Source organism: Anolis sagrei, chromosome 4 (assembly GCF_037176765.1).
Source record: "Anolis sagrei isolate rAnoSag1 chromosome 4, rAnoSag1.mat, whole genome shotgun sequence".
In the NCBI taxonomy this organism is placed as follows: Eukaryota; Metazoa; Chordata; class Lepidosauria; order Squamata; family Dactyloidae; genus Anolis; species Anolis sagrei.
Window position 1 is genome coordinate 174,094,538 of NC_090024.1, and position 21,007 is coordinate 174,115,544.

The window sequence follows — 21,007 nt, forward strand, 5'->3', positions numbered from 1 at the left end:
AGTCAAATTTTTCAAAATCCAATGATCACAGGGACTACTGAAATCTTCACAGGAGTGTTAACCCTCATCTTTGCTATCTAAAGTGCATGCAGTCCCCAAGTTATTAACAAGATAGAGTCTGTAGGTTTATTCTTAAGTTGAATTTGTATGTAATTTCAAACAGGTACATGTTTTAAGTGTAACTCCAGCCAGCAGGGATGAGACAACAGGAAGTGAGAGAATTCTATCCCTCAGAAGGAAAATTTACTTCTGAAAGAGTTATCAAGGGGAAAGGGATCTATATGTAACTCTTTCATGAGTGAATTTCCCTTCTGAGGGGTAGATTTCTCTCACTTCCTGTCTCATCCTTTTCTTAACTATGAGTTACATATAAGTCAGACGTTTGTAACTTGGGGACCGCTTGGAGTTTAGCTGGAGTTACACTTAAAAATGTACCTGTTCTGACTTATTCGTAACTTGGGGATTGCCTATACTATTACTGTATATAGTAAGCCCGTTACTTTCACAGGCATTATTAGTGCAGGAAAAAGTCCAAATTTAAAAAATGGAAAAATGCAAATTAGAAAATTGTTTCAGGGGAAACATTTTTTGAATCCCAGTGCTTTATGTGAATGTAAGAATACCTTAGCCAGAATGACCAATGTGGCTCACCCATTAATTTTAAAAATCTGTTTTTTAAAAGCAGAGATATTAATGTTTACCTGATCTTTAAACTTGATGGGATAGTTCATTATGTGGGCCCATAGTAGTTGTGATAAATGCAAAAGTACTGCATGTATTTTATTTTATTAGTGGTTCGGTGGGGTACCTGTTGGATGGCTTGATGATACTATATATTTACATTTTTAGATACATCAAACTTAAAAATGGCTTGTGCGCATTGCTGATTTCGGATCTGAATAACCCAGATGGTAGCCCTTGTGCTGCATCTTCAGAGGGAGAGGATGACTCTGAAGATGACACTGATGAAGATGATGATTCTGGAGCAGAAATTGAGGATGATCAAGAAGGATATGATGATGACGAGGACTATGATGATGATCTTGATGACCCTGATAGTGACTTGGAAGAGTTAGCAGATAAAGTGGAGACAAGAAAAAGGAATTGCACAGAAAAACAGGTATGTATAGGATACAATGTAGGACAGTGAAATGAAGGAATACTTTCTCTAGCCAGGGCTATATCACAATTGCAGCAGAAAATGTTTTACGCCTCTGCTAAACAAATCTGGTAAAGTGGAACCTCGACTTAAGATCGTCCCAACGAGCATTTTGAGTTAAGAGTCGTCACTTAGCCTGAGGTGCACTTTGACATACAAGCAGCGTTTTGAATTAAGAGCTAGTGTCAGAGGGAGCATTAGCATAAGAATACAGTCTCTAGGGTTTCAAGGGAGCAGCCTCTTGTCATCTTTGAGAGATTGCTGTCAGCTTTGCTCTAATCCGCTTCCAGGAACTTTGAGTTACTTGATTTTGTGTAGTTTTTATTCCTGCTGTGCTTGGCTTCATAAAGAGGGAGAGAGCCATAGAGGAGGGGAGGGAGGCTAGAATGAGTTCATTATGAAGAAAACAATGCTTCTGCCTCTTTACTTTGTGTTTTGTGCTTTTTTGCCACAACTTTGTGCTTCTACCCTTTTAAGTTGATCTTCTTTTTTATAGTTCCAAGTGAATGTGCATTTATACATTATTTGTTATTTATAGAGTGCATTTTCTTATTTAAAAACATGTAACAAAAATATTGGAGGGGGGATGACCTGGGGGCCTGGAACATCTTAATAGCATTCCCATGCATTTCAATGGGAAAATTCACGTTGAGATAAGAGTGTTTGGAGTTAAGAGCTGTCACATAATGAATTAAACTCTTAAGTCAAAGGATCACTGTATTTCAGTTCCTTTTTGTCTTCTTTAGATTTTATCATGGAATCTGTTATTTTCATAGATACTTGGAGAATCTTTTTGTATCAGGGCATTTGGTAGCTTCACATGTAATATGGTAATATGTTCCTCAGAATTTGTAATGTTTTTCTTTTCTTTCTTCCAGTCTGCAGCTGCACTTTGTGTTGGTGTCGGCAGTTTCTCAGATCCTGAAGATCTGCCAGGGTTGGCACATTTTCTGGAACATAGTATGTCTTTGTTTAAATTTCATTTTTCTGTGCTTTTGGAAAACATCAGTGCTATATAATCTTGTGTCTGTGGGGGAATTTCTAACAGCACTCAAGAATCAGTATTGAGAGAGCTGTGTTATTTTCTTGCTTTTGTGTTTCTGAAATTAAATAGGATACCATATTTAATCGAGTCTAATGAACCATTGATTCTAATATGCACCTCAAGTTTCAAAATCCCCAAACACCCAAAATATTTGCTGTAAAAAGCTCACTCTTTATAATTTGACCAAAAATGGTTTGCAATACAGTTGCTGCTTGCTTAGGATTCATTCTTTAAAAATGAAAGTGTTATAACACCAAAACTTCCAGCAAGGGTAAAGAAAACCTTGGGATGCATCTATGCTGTAGAATGAATTCACTTTAATTGCCCTGTTTCAATGCTGTGGACTCATGAGGGCTGTAGCTTTTCAAGGTCTTGAGCCTTCTCTACCGAAGAATAGAGTGGTATATAAATAAAATTTTGTTGTTGTTGTTGACAAATTAGAGATGATGTCCCTCAAATAGGAGCTCCTGGTGCTCCTGAAGCAGCTTCCCCTTTTGCTTTAGCTCAGCACTAAGATTACAGTATGTCATTAATCTAATGTTCACCCTAATTTTGGCAAGGTAATTTAGCCAAAAAAGGTCAGCATTACATTCCAGTATGTTACTTGTAGAGGTTACTCCATTAAAAAAAATAAGGTACACAAAATTCTCTTAACTCTTCTAGGCTCAAAAAAGTTAATCAAAGATTAACATGCAGTTGTGTCCATCAGTTTTCAATTCCTTGCCACTCAAAATATTATTTGAACTTAGAGAATGTTAAACTATGTGGGGCTGCCCTTGAAGACGGCCCGGAAGCTTCAGCTAGTCCAGCGCGCGGCTGCCATGCTACTAACAGGAGCGGGACGCAGGGAGCATACAACGCCCTTGTTGTTCCAGCTCCATTGGCTGCCAATATGCTACCGGGCCCAATTTAAGGTGCTGGTGTTATCCTACAAAGCCCTAAACGGTTCCGGCCCAAAATACCTTTCAGACCGCATCTCGGCCTATGAGCCCATGAGGGACTTGAGATCGTCTGGGGAGGCCCTTCTCTCGATCCCGCCTGCTTCACAGGCACGTCTGGCGGGGACGAGAGAGAGGGCCTTCTCGGTGGTGGCCCCCCGGCTGTGGAACACCCTCCCTGTTGACATCAGGCAGGCGCCCTCCCTTATGTCTTTTCGTAAGAGCCTAAAGACATGGCTATTTGAGAAGGCATTCAATTAAGTGTACATCAACTGGTAATGACAACTGGAACGGAATATGGATTACGAGTTTGGTTATGATTCTACGATAAGACGGAGCGGATTACTTTAGTGTAATTATATTAGTGTGTATTAGTGATATGTTGATTTTTTGTCGTGCTTTATTGTAAACTGTTTTTTATATGTTGTACACCGCCGTGAGTCGCCCTAAGGGGCTGAGAACGGCGGTCAACAAATGCAGCAAATAAAATAAAATAAATATAACGTATACACACACTATCAGCTTTGGCCAAAGAAATAGCAAAGACTGCATTTCCGAAACTGTGCATTGAGCAGGTTAAAAGAATTCCATCTTTTGTGTGTATGTGGTCTTTAAAATTGTGAAAGGTCACCTAGATTTTGAAAACAGAAAATTGTATTTCTGTTGACACAAAATTAAATAAAGACAGGTTGAGTTAGATTTATAGCAGTATTGACTGACTTGAGTCCATTTTAAGTAATCAGTCAATTCTTTGTTCAGACATGGAATACTATTTCACTAATATTTTTGAGTGAGCGTTCAATTTTTGTATTTTTGAGTTTAGTCCTTTATGACTTAGTATATTGTTAGTCAATACATCTTTGAAATTGAACCGAAAGAGGTACTGATAGATAGTTGGAGTAACTTTCAAACACAATTAAGACCATATGTTGCCTATTATGGAATTGCAGCTGCTTCTTTAAGAGGAAAAGAACACTTTTTCAAAAAACATTTGCAGTCTCCAGCTCACACTTTTCTCCAATCAGGATGGACGCAGATCCAAAACCTAAACGTTTAACCTCAACTCTCCCAGTAATGTGCTCATACCATAAGATTGAATGTATGCATTAGACAAAGGAAAATACTTCTTTACTCAGTGGTTGAAAATGAAGTGTGTGTGTCTGTGTGTATTACTACTTATTTTATAGTAGATTTTATTTTGCAATACAAATTAACAACTGCTCCCTTTGATTTTTGTTTTAGTGGTTTTTATGGGCAGTTCAAAATACCCAGCTGAGAATGGGTTTGATGCTTTTCTGAAGAAACATGGGGGTAGTTGTAATGCTTCAACGGACTGCGAACGGACACTTTTCCAGTTTGATGTACAGAGGAAATATTTCAAGGAAGCACTTGATAGGTACAGTTGTTCCATATTAAATGATGGCATTGTAGTGGAAATAATTTCTGCTTTCCAGTTTCAGCTGATATTGATGTATTTCATTATTATTCATCTATCCAGTCCAACTTCTAAGAAACTGATAACATCAATCTCATAAATCTCATATGCCTTTGTAATAAATATAATACTTAAAAACTTTTACTTTAGCTCTGTGGCTAAAAAGGTTTGAGAACCCCTAGTCTAGGGCATCGGGATAACTTTACCCACAAAGACAGAGCTAATGACATTGTAGCTTTTTCTTACTGTAATTACAAGTTCTCACACTTGTATAATTGAAAAGTTTCTTTCACTTTCCAAAACTGGTGTCTTTTTAATGTCAGCATGTTGTGATCTTGCATTGATAAAATAAAAAGATGCATTATTTTTCTCTTTCAGATGGGCACAGTTTTTTATTCATCCTTTAATGATTCAGGATGCAATTGATCGGGAAGTTGAAGCAGTGGATGGTGGTAAGAATCATGTGATTTTCTCTCATTTTATCTTTTAATATTTAAATACTTAACTTTCCATGGTATAATGCAGTGATAACCTTTTTCATGAAGCAGTGTAATCATGTATGCACTTATGAATACTAGCACTCAATAAAGTTTTCAAGAACGTATTGGGGTGGGAGGTTATACTTCTAATTAAATAATGCTCTTTACACTTTTGAGGTAAATTCATGATCAGCATAGATAGTCTTTGTATGGAAGCTGATTTCTACTAATAGATTATCTTCTGGATTGGATTTAGAAAGGTGTTTGCATCAGGAAGCTAGGTTAGAGAAATACCTTTCATACCCTGTTCATCTAGTAAATTGCCATCAACTGTATTAAGGGCCATTACTTTTGTGTTTTGGATTCTTTTTTTCAGAAGCAAATCTTTTTAAAAAATTGCATTTAGATTGCAAATATGTGAATCTTTCAATCAGCATGCTCTTTCATGGTCCAAATTTTTCAAAATTTGCTTAGGTTAAATCAAATGTATAAGCTTTCCCTATAAGTGATCTTGGATAAATAGTTTCAGAATTATTCTTATTTGTTCTTCTTGTTTTGAGCAAAACGGTGTTTTGATGTATATGATGCGATCACATTCCTGCATTGAAAACTGGTGCTGAAAGACAGACAGTATTGCTTCAAATCTGGTGTTTTATTTTTTGTAAACAATAGAATATCAGCTTGCAAGGCCTTGTGATGCAAATCGAATAGAGATGTTGTTTGGAAGTCTTGCCAAGTCTGGACATCCAATGAAGAAGTTTTTCTGGGGTAAGTGTATCCTAAGGTAACTTTGCAAACATGTAAGGCTGGATCCACATTAATGACAACCTTACGTATACATGTCAGACAATTGGTTTTATTTTGTTCAGTGACGTTTACTCCCAGATAAGTGGATATGTAATTGTAGGCTAAATTAGTTTTGAACTTAATTTGCACTGAAATTAAAGGGATATGTATACAATTAAGTCTGTTCAACACCCATGGCAAGGATTCATTGCAATAAGTTGAATTTATGCTATTAAGAAAAACATGAATGCTTATTAAGAACTTGTTGTTGTTGTTGTTTCAAAAAAGGATCAAAGTAGAATTATATCACCCTGACATATAAACTCTATGGGAGTCCCTACTTCCCATATCATAATTCACTGAAATATAGTTGATAGCATATGTGAAGGAAAGCTTTTGCTGTTTTGTGCCCAGTATGTGGAATAGCTTCCAACTGAGATCAGAGAGGTTATTCTCTTGTGCCAACTTATCAAAGTGATGTTCTGATCTGTCACTGTCATAGCCTTTTCATTCTTTCCTTCAGTTTTTCTTATTCTGTCTTGTAAACCGGTCCCTCTTTAGTTCAGTTTTATTGTTGAGACAATTATTGAGTTAGAGTATGGCAGTATCAGGGGCTTTGTTAAAGAAAAAGAGGGAAAATCTAGAGGGAGATGAAGATGGGAGGCGGGAGGAAGCCTCACGCCACAGTAGAGAAAAAAGTAGAAAACTTTGCAGGAGGATAAATCTGTTAAATCTGTTCTGCTCAAATAGCTGCAGGAACAGTCTGAAGAATGGTAAAAATGTAAACAAAAGTAACTTAATTTAAAGCAGAATTATAGAATTATTCAACTTCTGTTGTTAACATTTTGACAGGTAATGCAGACACGCTGAAACATGAGCCAAAAGAAAAAGACATTGATACCTATACCAGACTGAGGGAGTTCAGGCAGCGTTACTACTCAGCGCATTATATGACATTAGCTGTGCAATCTAAAGGTAACATTTGTTCACTTGATGAAAGAAAACTAAACAGTGAAATGCTGTATGCAAGGTGTTTTAAAATGACAGACCATTTTCAAAGCATTATATTTCACTAAGGCAGCATGTTACAATTACAGAAAAAGTTACAAATGGTTTAATGAGTTATCAAGTTTTACTACCATTTTCAACAAATTGAAAAAATAACTCTGCAACTGGAGAATATCTCATTAGGGCTTGTGTTATAGGGTCACCATCTTTCGAATGACTGAAGCTAGGGAGAGGCATCTAATGGTAATCCTTTGAAGTTTTATGCCCATCCCTTCCAAGTGGTAAGAGTTTCATTCAAGGGTGGTTCGTGTTTGCAGAGATACAGCAATTTCAAATCAGATCCATCTTTTTGAAATACCCTGTACATTTTTGTGCAAGTAAATTCCAATGAACTCAGGACTATCTTTTTAAATACAAGTTCATTGGATTGCATTTAAATTAATTTATATATTGAGATACGTTTTTCACTTATATATTTAAAATGAAGTAGGTGTTAATTGTAGTTGAAGCACAACACAGACATTTTATCTGTGGAGAAGTTAGGCAGTGAAAACATTCTCCTACCTAACCCATGTCCTCCTGAGAATATGCTGCTTGCTTTCCATGAAAAGTGTTCAGCTTCCTTTCCCCCACTTCCTAGAAACCTTGGATAATCTGGAAAAATGGGTGACGGAAATCTTCTCAGAGATCCCAAATAAGTAAGGAACTTTTTTGTACCATTTTTGTAACGTGTAAATCATATGCACCATTTTGCATGTGGGTCATGCTTTGCTCATCTGGTGGTATTTGTTTTCACCCTTTTATCCACCATTGCTTCTTTACTTCCATTTTTTCCTTAGTGCTTGCGGGAGGAGTGTTTGGAGGAAGGAGAGAAGATTACACAGCCCAACCAAATAAATAAATAAATCTTGGTGTCTTGGTTTTTAAACCTGATTGTGGTTTTATTTGGGATGCTGATTCAGAAAATTGCATTGAATCAACCACATCAGCTCTAGTTTCTTAGATATGGTGAGCAAGTGAAGACTGATATATAGCGTGTGTTTTGTATATCAAAAACTAGAGCTGATAGGGGGAAACTGGTGCCATTTTGGAATCAGCATATCAAATATACCCAGAAACACATCTAAAATTTGAGGTACCAAAACATTTGTTTGCCGGTGTTATCAATCATTGCATGGTGATACCTGGGTGTTCTCTGCCCTAAAAAAGCGTAGAGAGTTATGGTACCATATTTTGCATGGAAATATGGAAATATTTTCTATTAATTTGTTAATTGCTTTTAAAAAAATACTTTTTAATATATCAGTTTGAAATTGTGTTGAAAACCAGGATCTGGTGTAGTATAGTTTGCATATCATTACAATGTAAGTTTGGGAAACTCCATGCCAAACCCCCTTGTCCATAGTAGCTGGCTGTGTCCATGTGGCCATACATACTGCTTTTTCCTTGAAGACATATGATAGTACAGATCACTTACTGCGATGGGTGGTGGTGGGGTGCTGATGGCTGGAATATAGTCTGTCAACCACAACAGGCAATTTGTAAGTATTGGATATGTTAAACCTCATCAAGAAGGGTGATTTTGCACAAAAACTCCTTATTGCTTTGAATAGTATGGGACCTTCCCTGAATGGAAATGCTGATATTTAACTCTTCTTTCCTATTTCTTTTAAAGTAATTTACCTAGACCTGTATTTAGCCACCTGACCGAACCTTTTGAAACACCAGAATTTCACAAATTGTACAGAGGTGAGTGATTACAATGAGTAACTGTTATGAATATATACTACTCGTATGTTTCAGTCTTTGTTATTATAAAATCACCCACTTTCTGCTTTTTTTCTTTTAAGAAAATTATTGTGAAAATGGTGACAACAGTCAGAAAAATTATTCTCTTATATTTACAGTTACTATGTTTCTTTTACCTTTAGTTGTTCCAATCAGGAAAACCCACTTTTTGAATATCACTTGGGCTCTTCCACCACAAGAAGAGCACTACAGGTAAATAAAGAAATTATGATAGAAACTCTCATATAGATACCATGAAACTTAGTTCAATAAATACATTTTTGATAAAGAATTGTCAGGCTGATGCTTTCAGGGATGTCATTTTCATTTGGAATGCCATATTGTTTACATATGTAATTGACTTGGATTTTCAGTTGATCTTTCTCGCTTTTTTTGTCAATATTTGAAGCTATTGTTTGTAGAAACTGTAGTAGGTGATATTCGTAGTGGGATGACCTCCAAAGACAAGTGTTTTATATATGTATGTTCTACTTTCTAATTTCTATGATGGGTAGAAACTGGGATCTTCAAGCAATGCTTAATGGCTCTCTTATTCCTCTCCAACACACAGAGTGAAGCCTCTTCATTATATTTCTTGGCTTGTTGGACATGAAGGCAAAGGCAGCGTTCTTTCATATCTCAGAAAAAAGTATGTATTTGCACTGTGAAGCCTATTGATGTTTGCAATATTAAAAGAAATTAAAATACCTTCAAGTTTTAAACCTTGCATTGAAACTCTATATCCTTGTACTTTCTTTTTCTAATATGGACTGTTGACAAACATGTCTGTTTACTCAGTGGCCAACTAAAGAAAGTAAACCGGAAAGAACCAGGAGTATGTAGTGTACTTAGTATTTCACAAAAATGGTGCAGAGAAATACTGATTTCTCAACTAACGTGACTTAGACCAGAAGTCCACAACTGTTGCAGGTTTAGGGAGCATTTTTTTGCGTCAGGAATCTACATTGGATGCTCTGGATGCTCCCAAAAAATGGAAAACAAAACCTGGAGATGGCTGAAAGTTCACTTGTCCTTAACAGTGATTATTTTTTAAAAACCGTAAAACAGTTTTCTTAAACCTTTTTTTAAAGGCCTTCTGCTGTTCCTAAAGACTTCCAAGTGAGGCATTTCTTTTTAATGGATGAGAGGTTATGCAGAGTGCTTGGAGTGATAAAGAGCTGCAAAAATAAGAGGCTTGGGGAGGCTACATAAAGCCCTAAGTTGCACTTTGCCTTCATTAGATGTATTATCCTCATATATTGACAAGTGAATATAAATAAATGAGATAGATTATGATTATTATGTTTATTTATACCCAGCTTTTTATCTCCACAAGGAGACTTGTGCAATAAGGTATTGTAAATATCACAACAGTTTGAGTTTTAAAGAACCTCTTAGGACAGGGGTCCTCAAACTTTTTAAACAGGGGTCCAGATTACTGTCCCTCAGACCATTGGAGGGCCGTACCATCATGTGAGCCGGGCAAGGGAGGCTGCACTGCAGATTTTGTGGGGTTTTCTGCCTTGTATTCTGGGATATAGAGATGTGTATGAGGGGACCTGGGTGCCCTTCCACACAGCTGTATAACCCAGAATATCAAGGCAGAAAATCCCACAATATCTGCTTTGAACTGGAATATATGGCAGTGTGGACTTAAAAAACCCAGATCAAAGCAGATATTGTGGGATTTTTTGTGTTCAAAACCAAGACAAGAACCCACCTCAGAATTCCTTGCCGGGCCTTTCCTGCCTTCCTTTCCCTTCCTCCTCAACCTCAGGAGCCTGGGCTGGTTCTGCTACGCGGAACCGATGTGTTGCACAAGAGGATGGAAGGGAGAGGGAAAGGGAGGCTGCCTTGTAAGCTCACATTCTGACGGGGAGGGGAGAGCAGCGCCCCAGAAGGAGGGCCTGCCAGGCCTCGGCCTCCGTTTGAACTCTCCTCCCATGGTTGTTTGGAAAGGCGCTTCTCTCAGACCCCTTCCATACAGTCCTCATGCTGCCCGTCGGGCATGGCAAAGGAAGCTGCAATGCGTGGCCTGTTCTCGCACGAAGCCCCTCCCTTGCATGGCTTGCACGAGGGGCAGCGCGAGGCAGGTAAGTTGCATCACGAGCAGGCCCGACAGGCAGCCCGAGGCAGGCGCAGGAATTGGGCATGGCAAGCAGCGAGGGGCTTTGCGTCAGGCCAGGCCAGGCCGCGGGGGCTGGATAAATGCCCTCGGCAGGCCGCATGTGGCCCGCGGGCCTTAGTTTGAGGACCCCTGCCTTAGGACAATCTGATCAAATCCCAAATTGCTTCATTGCCATTAGACCTGGACTAGCCCTTTGAAAAAGTCTCCTGAAAAAGTCTTTGCTCTAAACATTTCCACCATGTGGGAAAATTGAGTCATTAAATTAAGGCTTATTGAAATTCAGTTAAGATGCAAACAGTCTTTTCCTTGAACAAACTGGATTAATTGAAATTGAGCAAAGCTTCTTTTTCTGCCCTAAGTTCATTTGCTGACACATTTCACTTGCCCATTCTAAAGCAAGTGGTGTAGGTTTTCCTGATATACATGGAGCTAACAGATATGCTAGAGACACAGTACTATTTTTATATGTTATATATATATTTTTTCCCTGACAGATTCTGGTCCCTTGCATTATACGGTGGGAATGATGAAACAGGATTTGAGCAAAATTCCACGTACTCAGTCTTCCGTATTTGTGTTACATTGACGGATGAAGGTTACAAGCATTTCTACGAGGTAAATTAGTTTCAGTTTAGAAATGGCTACTGTTTTCGCCTGCTGTAGGTAACAAAGCCTGAAAGTGTTTGCATTTCCATTTTCAGGTTGCTCATGTAGTATTCCAGTATTTAAAAATGTTGCAGCAAACAGGACCAGACCAAAGGTAATGAAAGCTTTTCAGCTTCATTCTACTGAGCAGCAAGTCTTTCTGGCTTTCCCCTCTTATAGTGAAGGAATATAGACTTATGTGAGTTACTCCTTCCAGTTTTAGATATGTTACTTGTGGAAATCAATTCCATTGAGGTCCATCTGCTTAAATCTGGACTACGTAAACTGAACGTTGGTAAAGCCCTGGCTAGATCTAGCTTTTTTCACCCCTACCTGTCTTTTTGAGACATCACTTCTATCTTTTCCACTGCCATGAAAACACCGTCCAAGCAGCCAGAGGAAGCTTTCCTTCATATAATTTGAAAATATTATCCTTTCAGACTACAATTTCCAGAATCCAGAGTGACCTTGATGACTGAGGGTTTCTGGGTGTTGAACTCCAAAACCAGCAATATTTGAAGCCTTATCTTAGTGTTTTCCTTGCACAATCAGTGAGAGTTTTAATTTTTGCCTCCTTGGAGAATTTATCAAATATGACTGTATTTCTTCAATTGTAAGACGCCATAGATTGTAAGACATACCAGAATTTTAGTACTGCCATCACCAACAAAAATACAAGCTCCAACCCATTTTTATAGATATTTATTGTCATGACCTTATTTCCTGGTTTTTTGTGAAACCAGGACATTAGGCCATGCCTTAGACCTGGCCTGTGTATATTTGAAACAAGGGAGAGGGTTTCCATGCAAATGAGAGCAATGAAGGGGAGGAGCCAGGGTGATGGATAGGAGGTATGAGGGAAATAAACTGTCAGTTGGAATTTTGTTTTGTATCCTAATGTATGCTTTTGAAATAAAGCCTTCCCACTTTGTTTGTGAGATAATTTCTTCGCCAGAAAGCTACAGATCTGGACATTTATTTAGGAAAAGTGTGTCTTAGAATTGAAGAAAGACTGTATCTGAAATCAGTTGGAACAGAAACCTACTTCCAAGCCAACACTTGCAGGAAGAGAACGCACCCAAAGTTACCCATTTTCTTCTCTCCTTAATCCGTCTGGGCCTTTAACATTATCTCAAGTCTCTTGAGGGCTGGCCTGTAGCTGAAGATTGACTTTTGTTCTGTAACTATTTCTGAAATGGTTCCTTCCTTGACAAAAGTGGCTGGTTCATTGAGGATGCACATGTTTTCTACCCACAGAATATGGGAAGAGATGCAGAAGATTGAAGCCAATGAATTTCATTACCAAGAGCAGGTAATTTGTTTATAAATTTCTGTGGCCATTTTTTTAAGCATTCTTGGTAGTATTTTCTTGTAATATTCCTCATGAAATTTTCGAAGCAGAAGTAGATCTGCAAAAAGAGTACAGTGAACCTCTGGTATCTGCTGGGGATATCAAAATCTGTGGATACTCAAGTCCCATTATGTACAAAGTCCCATTATATAGGGTGGTGTAGTAAAATTATATACCTTATATAAAATGGCAAAATCAAGGTTTGTTTTTTGTGTTTTTAAAATATTATTATTATTATTATTATTTATTTCTGTCCCGTTTTTCTCCAAATTGGGAGAAAAACATTACAGAGCATAAAAATAAGCATAATCATCACACCACAAACATATTTAATAAGAAATTATAAAACTGGCGATGACATAATAAAATATTTTAAGCTGAGGATAGTTGAATGCATAGATGAGTAAATCTGGAAATCCGAAATAGCCGACTGTAATCTGTTCCACTACTCCTTCTATCTAATCCTTTCCCCATAACAGTGAATCAGTATTTTGTTGTCATTGAGCATACTTAGTTCTTACTGAGAAATTTTGTCCCTTTCCTCATTCAGGTTCATTTTGAAGATATTTGGGTTATGCTGTTCTTGAATTAGTGATGCCTTGTGCAGTTAATGTTATTTTTGCAACTTAGAATCTAGATTTAATTCCTATTTTAATTTTTATATTTATGTTTTAACAATATAAGTGTTGCTGTAAAGAGTAATTTTCCAGTATATGACTTTTATCACTTATGAGTATATTCCCGTTAAAATTTAATATTCAGAAACAATATTTAAAATAATAAAGTTAAAAAGTCAAAAAGGACTTCCCACCTCCCACCTTAAAGATATAGAATGAAAATATTAACATTCTGCTAACATCTTCTCTTAGTCAACTTCTTCATTCTACCTTGCTATCTCAATATTTTACTTAATTTTCATAGGAACAACCTTCTAGGAATACCCAGTGTAAGATGACATTTATGTATGGCCAAATTATCAAGTCTTATGTGGACTAGAAATTTGATAATATATACACCTAAGTATTTTCTACTGAATATTAAAAAAAAAAAACACTGAGTTTATTGGGGATAATGGATAATGAACTTTTAGGATCACAATCCAATAGGGTTAGCAGACTTTATTTGGTAATAGATGATCGCTGAGCATGTAGATATTTTGTTTCTATTTGATGCTTTCAACAGACAAAGATGCAAGCAGACTTCTTTTAAAGTTAACAAACTTTGTTTATTGATTACTTCATGTATTTAAAGATACAGGCACATTTCTTGTCAAGGATCAAAAACTTCAGTCACGTTTCAGAGAGTTTGTATCTTGACCGTATAATCTTTAACAGTTTCTTCATAAACTGTATTTTCCCCTCGTGACCACCTGTGAACTAACATGAATGAGGATGTTGCAAAATTTACAGCCTTGTTATCAAGATTAATTAAGGCATTAGACTTACCCACTCCAAAACAACCAGAACCAGTGGAAGATCCCATGTTTCCAGCAGACCAGCAGGAAACACCTGATTGCGGCGGATTTAAAGAACTGACCATTAGCTCTGCTGGGGGCTATTTATGTTATCGGAGGTGGGCGTGGCTTAGCTAATGGTTGTTTGAGTCTCGAGCGCATGAATTACCATAGGTGCAAATCCACAGGTGGTCACTCGGGAAACCATGTTTACAGGTAAGCGACCTACACTGCTTTATACAGCTCTCTTTAATAAGACTTTACCCTTCTGAGTGAGAAGAGTGGGATATCAATGTCATAAATAAATAAGTACTTTCAATTAAAACACAAGCCTCAACAGTTTCTAACTTCTTAACATGAGCTTCTGCAATCTGACAGACTTCTATGCTCAAGCTCATTCAAGGCACAATACACTTCTCTAACAGTCATTCCTCAATTGACATTCTCTAGTTGTCATCCTGTTTAAAACTGAACATTCTAAACTGTCACTGAGTCAGTCACGTGAACTGCAGCCCCTCCCACTGCTTTAGGTATACAGAGATAAGGAAACTGCGAATCAAATAAGACATGTACTTCAGGTTATAAAACGACACATTATAAAAACAGACAAACATCAAATAGAGGAGGCTTGAGAAGGTCGCTTCCTCCAACACAGTTATGATAAATTGGCAAATTTTGTGTAGTACATGTGTCCTTCTAAGTTTCATGTTTTCAGTTGGCTGGAGTTCGGATCCTTTTCCTTCTAGAACTCTTTAGTCCTCTGAGCAGGTAAAACCAGACTTAGTACAAATTCTGAGACAATGTAATCCTAGCTTTTCATGGAAAATGTTCTACATTATTCAGGTGTGAATAAAGTAAGCAAAAAGAAGCAAAAACTGTCTCTCATTGTATTCCATGATCTTCCTGTAGCTCAAGCAGGTAGCAATCCCACAATTTAGATCAGGGATGTCAAACTCATTTTTACTGAGGGTCACATCAGCCTTATGGTTGCGTTCAAAGCTCCATTTGTAATTGTAAGATTGTATACATGCAACTATGTTGTCCTGGTATTGAAAGCCTCAGGGGCCATGTAAATGACATGGTGGATCAGATTTGGCCCTGGGCCTTTCATTTGACACATGTGACTTAGAGCAGTAGAGTAGATCTGATGAAAATGATCATGTGATGACTTCTCTTTTCAATAAGTGAGCCTTAAATCTTCATGTTAATGAGTTTGCTTTTGGGGTGTTGCTTGGAAGTATTCAGATGAATTGCTTTTATAAAAATTAGTGAAGGTTTGAGTGGGGAGGGGGTAGGTTGATTCTGAGCCTGGTTTGAATGAAAGTGTTCTCCACCTTTTCAAGCATACATTGACATACATTCAAGCATACATTGACTTCTGCTGGTGCCATACCTTTGGGAATCAGGCGAATGGGGTGCTGCAGATATGGACAGATCTACCACTTCAGGCTTACCACCTCTTGATTAGGTGCAGTTAATTATTGTGTAAGTTGCAAAGCCAGTGCACATTCGGTGGAAGAACTGGTGGTCGAAGGGACAATTGTTCAAATTATTAAACAGTAATACAATGCTGTTTGTTTTCTAGATTGATCCAGTTGAATATGTGGAAAGTCTATGTGAAAATATGCAGCTTTTTCCAAAGGAGGACATTCTGACAGGAGACCAACTTCTTTTTGAATACAAGCCAGAAGTAAGTGGACTCTCTTTAGGAAAATATCATTTTGGCCAAAAAGGATCCTGGTATGACCTTAGGATTCCCTGCAGCCCCAAAACAGCACCCGCCATATTAGGTCTTATTTTTGTGGAGTAGACCAGCCATATAGCAGATTTGAAAATATTTTTCCTTGGTTCGTGTTCAAAATTATGTTGGCTTACAAAGTTTTGCATTGATAGAGATGTGCTCTGTTTTCAGGTCATTTCTGCAGCTCTTCAGAAGCTGACACCCCAACGAGCCAACCTTAGTCTGTTATCAGCTTCACATGAAGGTCAATGCCATGAGAAAGAAAAGTGGTTTGGTACACTCTACAGTAGTGAAGGTAAAACAGCATTGAATCCTTTTGAAATAGTTTTAGAGGCAGAGAATGGTCATGGAATCCATTATGCCTGATATTGCAGTGGGATTGTAATATGAATGGATCATTGAGTGTCTGCTTCTGGGAGAATATTTACTTCTTTATTTATTTACCACATTTATATCCTACACTTCTTAACCCCGAAGGGAAATCAGGGTGGCCTTACAAAGGCAACAATTCAATACCATATATTAATACATCAGTAAATAAACAAAAACGTTAAAACCAAACTCATTAAAAAGATAGCATTTAAACATCAATTAAAATCACATGATCCATAATAAGGAACCTCTAGACAGGAACCTCTAGTCTAGGCAGTGAAGAAGTATGGTTGAATTTATTGTATCCTTATTGTATCTTAACAATTTTAACTTGTATCCATGACACAAATATTTTTTTAATTGTTTTTCATGTTTGTATTTCCCAAGTTTTTAAGTTTACTGGGTTGTGTGATGTTATTGTAAATCCCCGAGTCCCCACGGGGAGAAAGGCAGGGTAGAAATCAAGATCATCATCATCATCTTGTCTAAATCATCCTGTTAATTTCATTGGGTAAATTCTACTTTTAATTAAGTCAGAATCAAATCCATTAAATTTCTGTCTTGAATAACAATAATTATTGATAAACTTTATGGAAACATAGCAGGTGTTCTCTTTCCTCATAATCTGGGAATACAATCTATCAGACCTATCATCCTACTCAGGTGTACTTCTACTAAGCCCATCTGTTTAATATTAATTACAGATATTGATCCATACTGGAGAGATATGTGGGCCAGTGACTTTCTGTTAAATCCAGAGTTACATCTCCCTGAAGAAAACAGATATATTGGTGAGTGAGGCTTGGATTAATACATTCCTGTCATAGCCCTGACTGCGACTATTCCCCTTTGTATGTATGTAGACATTGTTCCAATTTTAAAGGGAAAAAAGGCAAGCCCTCTTTTGAGTTCTAACTGAATGGTATAGATTGATTTAAATGGACTTCTTTCTTGGTGTATCTTCCAAAATTAGGAAGGATTACACAGAAGAATCTGGAATTTAGGATGCTGTGCTGTAGTCCATTGATGCAACAGCACATTCACTGGTGTTGCGTCACTTGAACTGTTTGGTCAGTTCAGTAACTTGCATGTTTGGGGAATTGATTTCTGTATGAGTGCTTCTCGGTCACCTTCATCTTTGTGCCATTATTAAAAGTATATCAATTTTTATAACTTTCTATATTTGTAAGTAAATATTTGGGAATATAAAATAATAATCCTCTGTTTTGCCAATTAGCAACTGATTTTGCTCTGAAGGCCCCCGACTGTCCCCAGACAGAATATCCAGTTAGTATTGTGAGCACCCAGCAAGGTTGTTTGTGGTACAAGAAGGATGATAAATTCAAAATCCCTAAAGGTAACACTTTTTTGTATTTATGTTTTTATTAAAATTTCAAAGGTTCTTTCCTCATATAAAAATGGATCTTCTGGATAGTGCTGTATCTCTTAAGTTTTTTTGTATGACTTCTTGATCTTTTTGTTTTAACAGATACCCACCCTTACAATGCTTCTTGAGTTTAATGCATGTATTAACACACATATGATTCACCGGAATCATATGTGCCCCCAGTTAGATATAGTGGTTTTTATCAAATACATTTTAATGGTAAAATGGATATATGCTAAAAGACATCTCTATTCAATGTAAAGAGCCACATCTCCAAATTTAATTATCCATTTTAAATGCCTCTGAATAGAATTAGCCTTCAAAGTTTGACCAAACCAAGCAATGTGTTCATAATATGAAGGATCAAGTTGTTTCCATGTTCTTTGTTATATACACTTGACTGTGCTGGTTTCTTGGTTTTACGAAGTGAAGATTTGGAACAATTAATTTTTCTTGTAAATAAACCTTGGTTTAGAGTACTGGGGGATGATAGTGGGGTGAATAGTGGAGTTGATAGTGGAATTGAAGCAGTCTTTCAGTCACAGTTTTGTTGAAATGGCACTGCTGTACAAAGCTGTCTTCCACCAAGGAGACAGTGGCAGCAATAACAGCTGAAATGTTCCTATATAGAACATTTCAATTCTCTCAGAATTGAGACACAATTCTCTTCCAATGTTCTCAGAGTTTGAGCCTTCTCATACAGGGAGATAAGTCTGCCAGTAGTCTGTATTTGATCCATATAGGGCTTTATAAGACATAATCAGCATTTGACTAGATTGATTGCGTACCTTTCTTCTTCCCAACAATCTGCATGTCCCCATCCATTCCCATCATTAGGTAAGAACATCAAGAATCCAGAAGACCCTCTCCACTGCATGTTGTCACTCAAAGGAGGGTGAGGGGCATGTGGCCCTCCACATGTTGTTTAACACATTGTTGGTATATTTGAGTTATACCCCATCCTTTCTCATAGGACATCAGCAAGAAATAACATCTCACCTTAATTGTACTGGGTAGGATACAAGACCATGGATTTCCACCTCTACACTACATAATTAAATTTTGTTTGCACAGTTGAAGGGTCTAATCAAGAGTGGCATTGCTAAACATGGGAAGCTGTCATGTATTTTCAGAACTATTGGGAAATATGAGTCTTGATGCCCTTAAGAAAATTTACTTGTTTCCATTATTTATATTATATCTTTTCTTTCAGCTTATATCCGTTTCCATCTAATCTCACCGTTGATCCAGCAATCTGCCGAAAAGTAAGAGCCACCCTCTTTTTTGTCTATTCTGTTCTTTGACTTGCTTTGTTTTGTGCTGGAAAGAATATTTCAAATTAACTTTTTTTGTATCAGAAGCAACTTAAGAAACTGTAAGTCGCTTCTGGTGTGAGAGAACTGGCCGTCTGCAAGGACGTTGCCCAGGAGACGCCCAGATGTTTGATGTTTTACCATCCTTATGGGAGGCTCCTCTCATGCCCCCAGATGGGGAGCTGGAGCTGACAGAGGGAGCTCAATCCTCTCTCTGGATTCGACCACTCACCTATTGTTCAGCAGTCTTGTCAGCACAAAGATTTAACCCATTGCGTCACTAGAATAGCTGAAACTATTTAACTAATAGCTTTTGTTTAGCATATCATAAACCCTTTGTATTAGGGATTATGGTATGTCACATCTTGTATTATTCACCCCCCAGGGGTGATAAAAGCTTTATATAAATGAAGTAAATGAAATATTATTATTAATAAAGAACTGGAGATAAAAGGTGGAAGTGATCGTAATAAATACTGCATTTTCCATTGCACCACATGTACTGGAGATGTTGACTGTCACTCATGGCCTAAGGCAGTGGTTCTCAACCTGTGGGTCCCCAGATGTTTTTGCCTTCAGCTCCCAGAAATCTTAACAGCTGGTAAACTAGCCTGGATTGCTAGGAGTTGTACGCCAAAACACCTGGGGACCCACAGGTTGCGAACCACTGGTCTAAGGTCCTGGTAGTGTATGTTGTTTTTATAAATAAATATGTTGTCTTTATGGAATATTGTGCTTGAATGAACTGTATACCTGCAAAGAGTTTTATTATGACTGGTTGTCATTCAGATTCTTGTATGGTTGTTTTTAGTGTGGTCCTTTTTGATACGTTTGTGAACATCCTTGCCCACAATCTGGCTGAACCTGCCTATGAAGCAGATGTTGCTCAACTGGAGTACAAGCTGGTTACTGGAGAGCATGGATTAATAATTCGTGCCAAAGGATTCAATCACAAACTACCAGTAAGTGTTGTCAAAGTTTGGATTTGGGGGAAGTGTCATTTCTGAAAGCATACCATACTGGATATAAATTTTCTTGGGCTGGAATGGAGAACTATATTCTCTTGAAGTGTGAGTCTGTTGGCACCTGGGAAAGTTCATAGGGTTGAATGAAATCACTGTTGTTATGAATTATTATCTGCAATCTGGTCCTTTCTCCATGGAGAGAGAGAGAAAGAGAGGGAGCAAGGGAGAGCGAAAGAGAGGGAGAGGGAGTGGGAGAGAAAGGCATTGAGCAAAGGCGATTTTGGGAGAATGCTTGCCCTGTCCCCTTACAACTATAGAAAGAACTTCCAAATCTTTGCTTCAGACTATTATACTTTAAATTTCTGTTGTAGCTGCTGTTCCAACTCATCATTGATTATTTAGCTGACTTCAGCTTTACTCCAGAAGTTTTTGAGATGATAACTGAGCACCTGAAAAAGACCTACTTCAACATCCTCATCAAGCCAGAGACGCTGGCAAAGTAAGTGCCTAGAATGCCTAAAAATCGAATGAGTCTCTAGATTGAGATAATGGATTACAGTTAACAGCAGGCTTGGGTAAAAGCGAAGTCTATGGAAAGAAAGTCACAGTTAATATCTCAAATTTGTGGAAATGTGCATAAACTTGTTTCCTTTTGCTTTTCATTAAATGTTGGGCTTTTCTGGGGGTATTTCGGTATATTAGGAAATGAAGTAGGTAAAGGGCACTTGGAAGAAACAGCAGACATATTTTCTCTATTTTTGGGTAGAGCAGGATGACTAGACATTGGTTTAGGATCTTTGGAAAGAAAGCCTTAAGGTAATGCAGGCGACATGCATACTGACCACCTTCACCCCCATGCCCCACCCCCCCATGGAAGAGCTGCTCCCAGTTATTCTCTCACACAAGAGTTGAGGTTGTCATTATTATTATTACAATGCTTATTTATACCCCGCTTTATCTCTCTTGCAGGAGACTCATAGCGGCTTATATTAAACATATGAACACACAATTTAA

At 37.6% G+C, this 21,007-nt stretch overlaps 1 protein-coding gene across 1 annotated transcript in view; it reads left to right on the forward strand.

The window, feature by feature from the left end:
• Positions 1–21,007, forward strand: part of NRDC (nardilysin convertase) — a 44,816-nt gene that overhangs the window by 5,138 nt on the left and 18,671 nt on the right. The window contains 20 exon segments of the mRNA XM_060773492.2: positions 850–1,120; positions 2,038–2,119; positions 4,385–4,538; positions 4,956–5,029; positions 5,729–5,824; positions 6,695–6,817; positions 7,491–7,548; positions 8,526–8,599; positions 8,782–8,851; positions 9,210–9,287; positions 11,261–11,381; positions 11,468–11,526; positions 12,669–12,723; positions 15,801–15,905; positions 16,128–16,251; positions 17,033–17,119; positions 17,566–17,685; positions 18,929–18,980; positions 19,840–19,990; positions 20,365–20,492. Coding sequence (XP_060629475.2) covers positions 850–1,120; positions 2,038–2,119; positions 4,385–4,538; positions 4,956–5,029; positions 5,729–5,824; positions 6,695–6,817; positions 7,491–7,548; positions 8,526–8,599; positions 8,782–8,851; positions 9,210–9,287; positions 11,261–11,381; positions 11,468–11,526; positions 12,669–12,723; positions 15,801–15,905; positions 16,128–16,251; positions 17,033–17,119; positions 17,566–17,685; positions 18,929–18,980; positions 19,840–19,990; positions 20,365–20,492 — 2,082 coding nt within the window.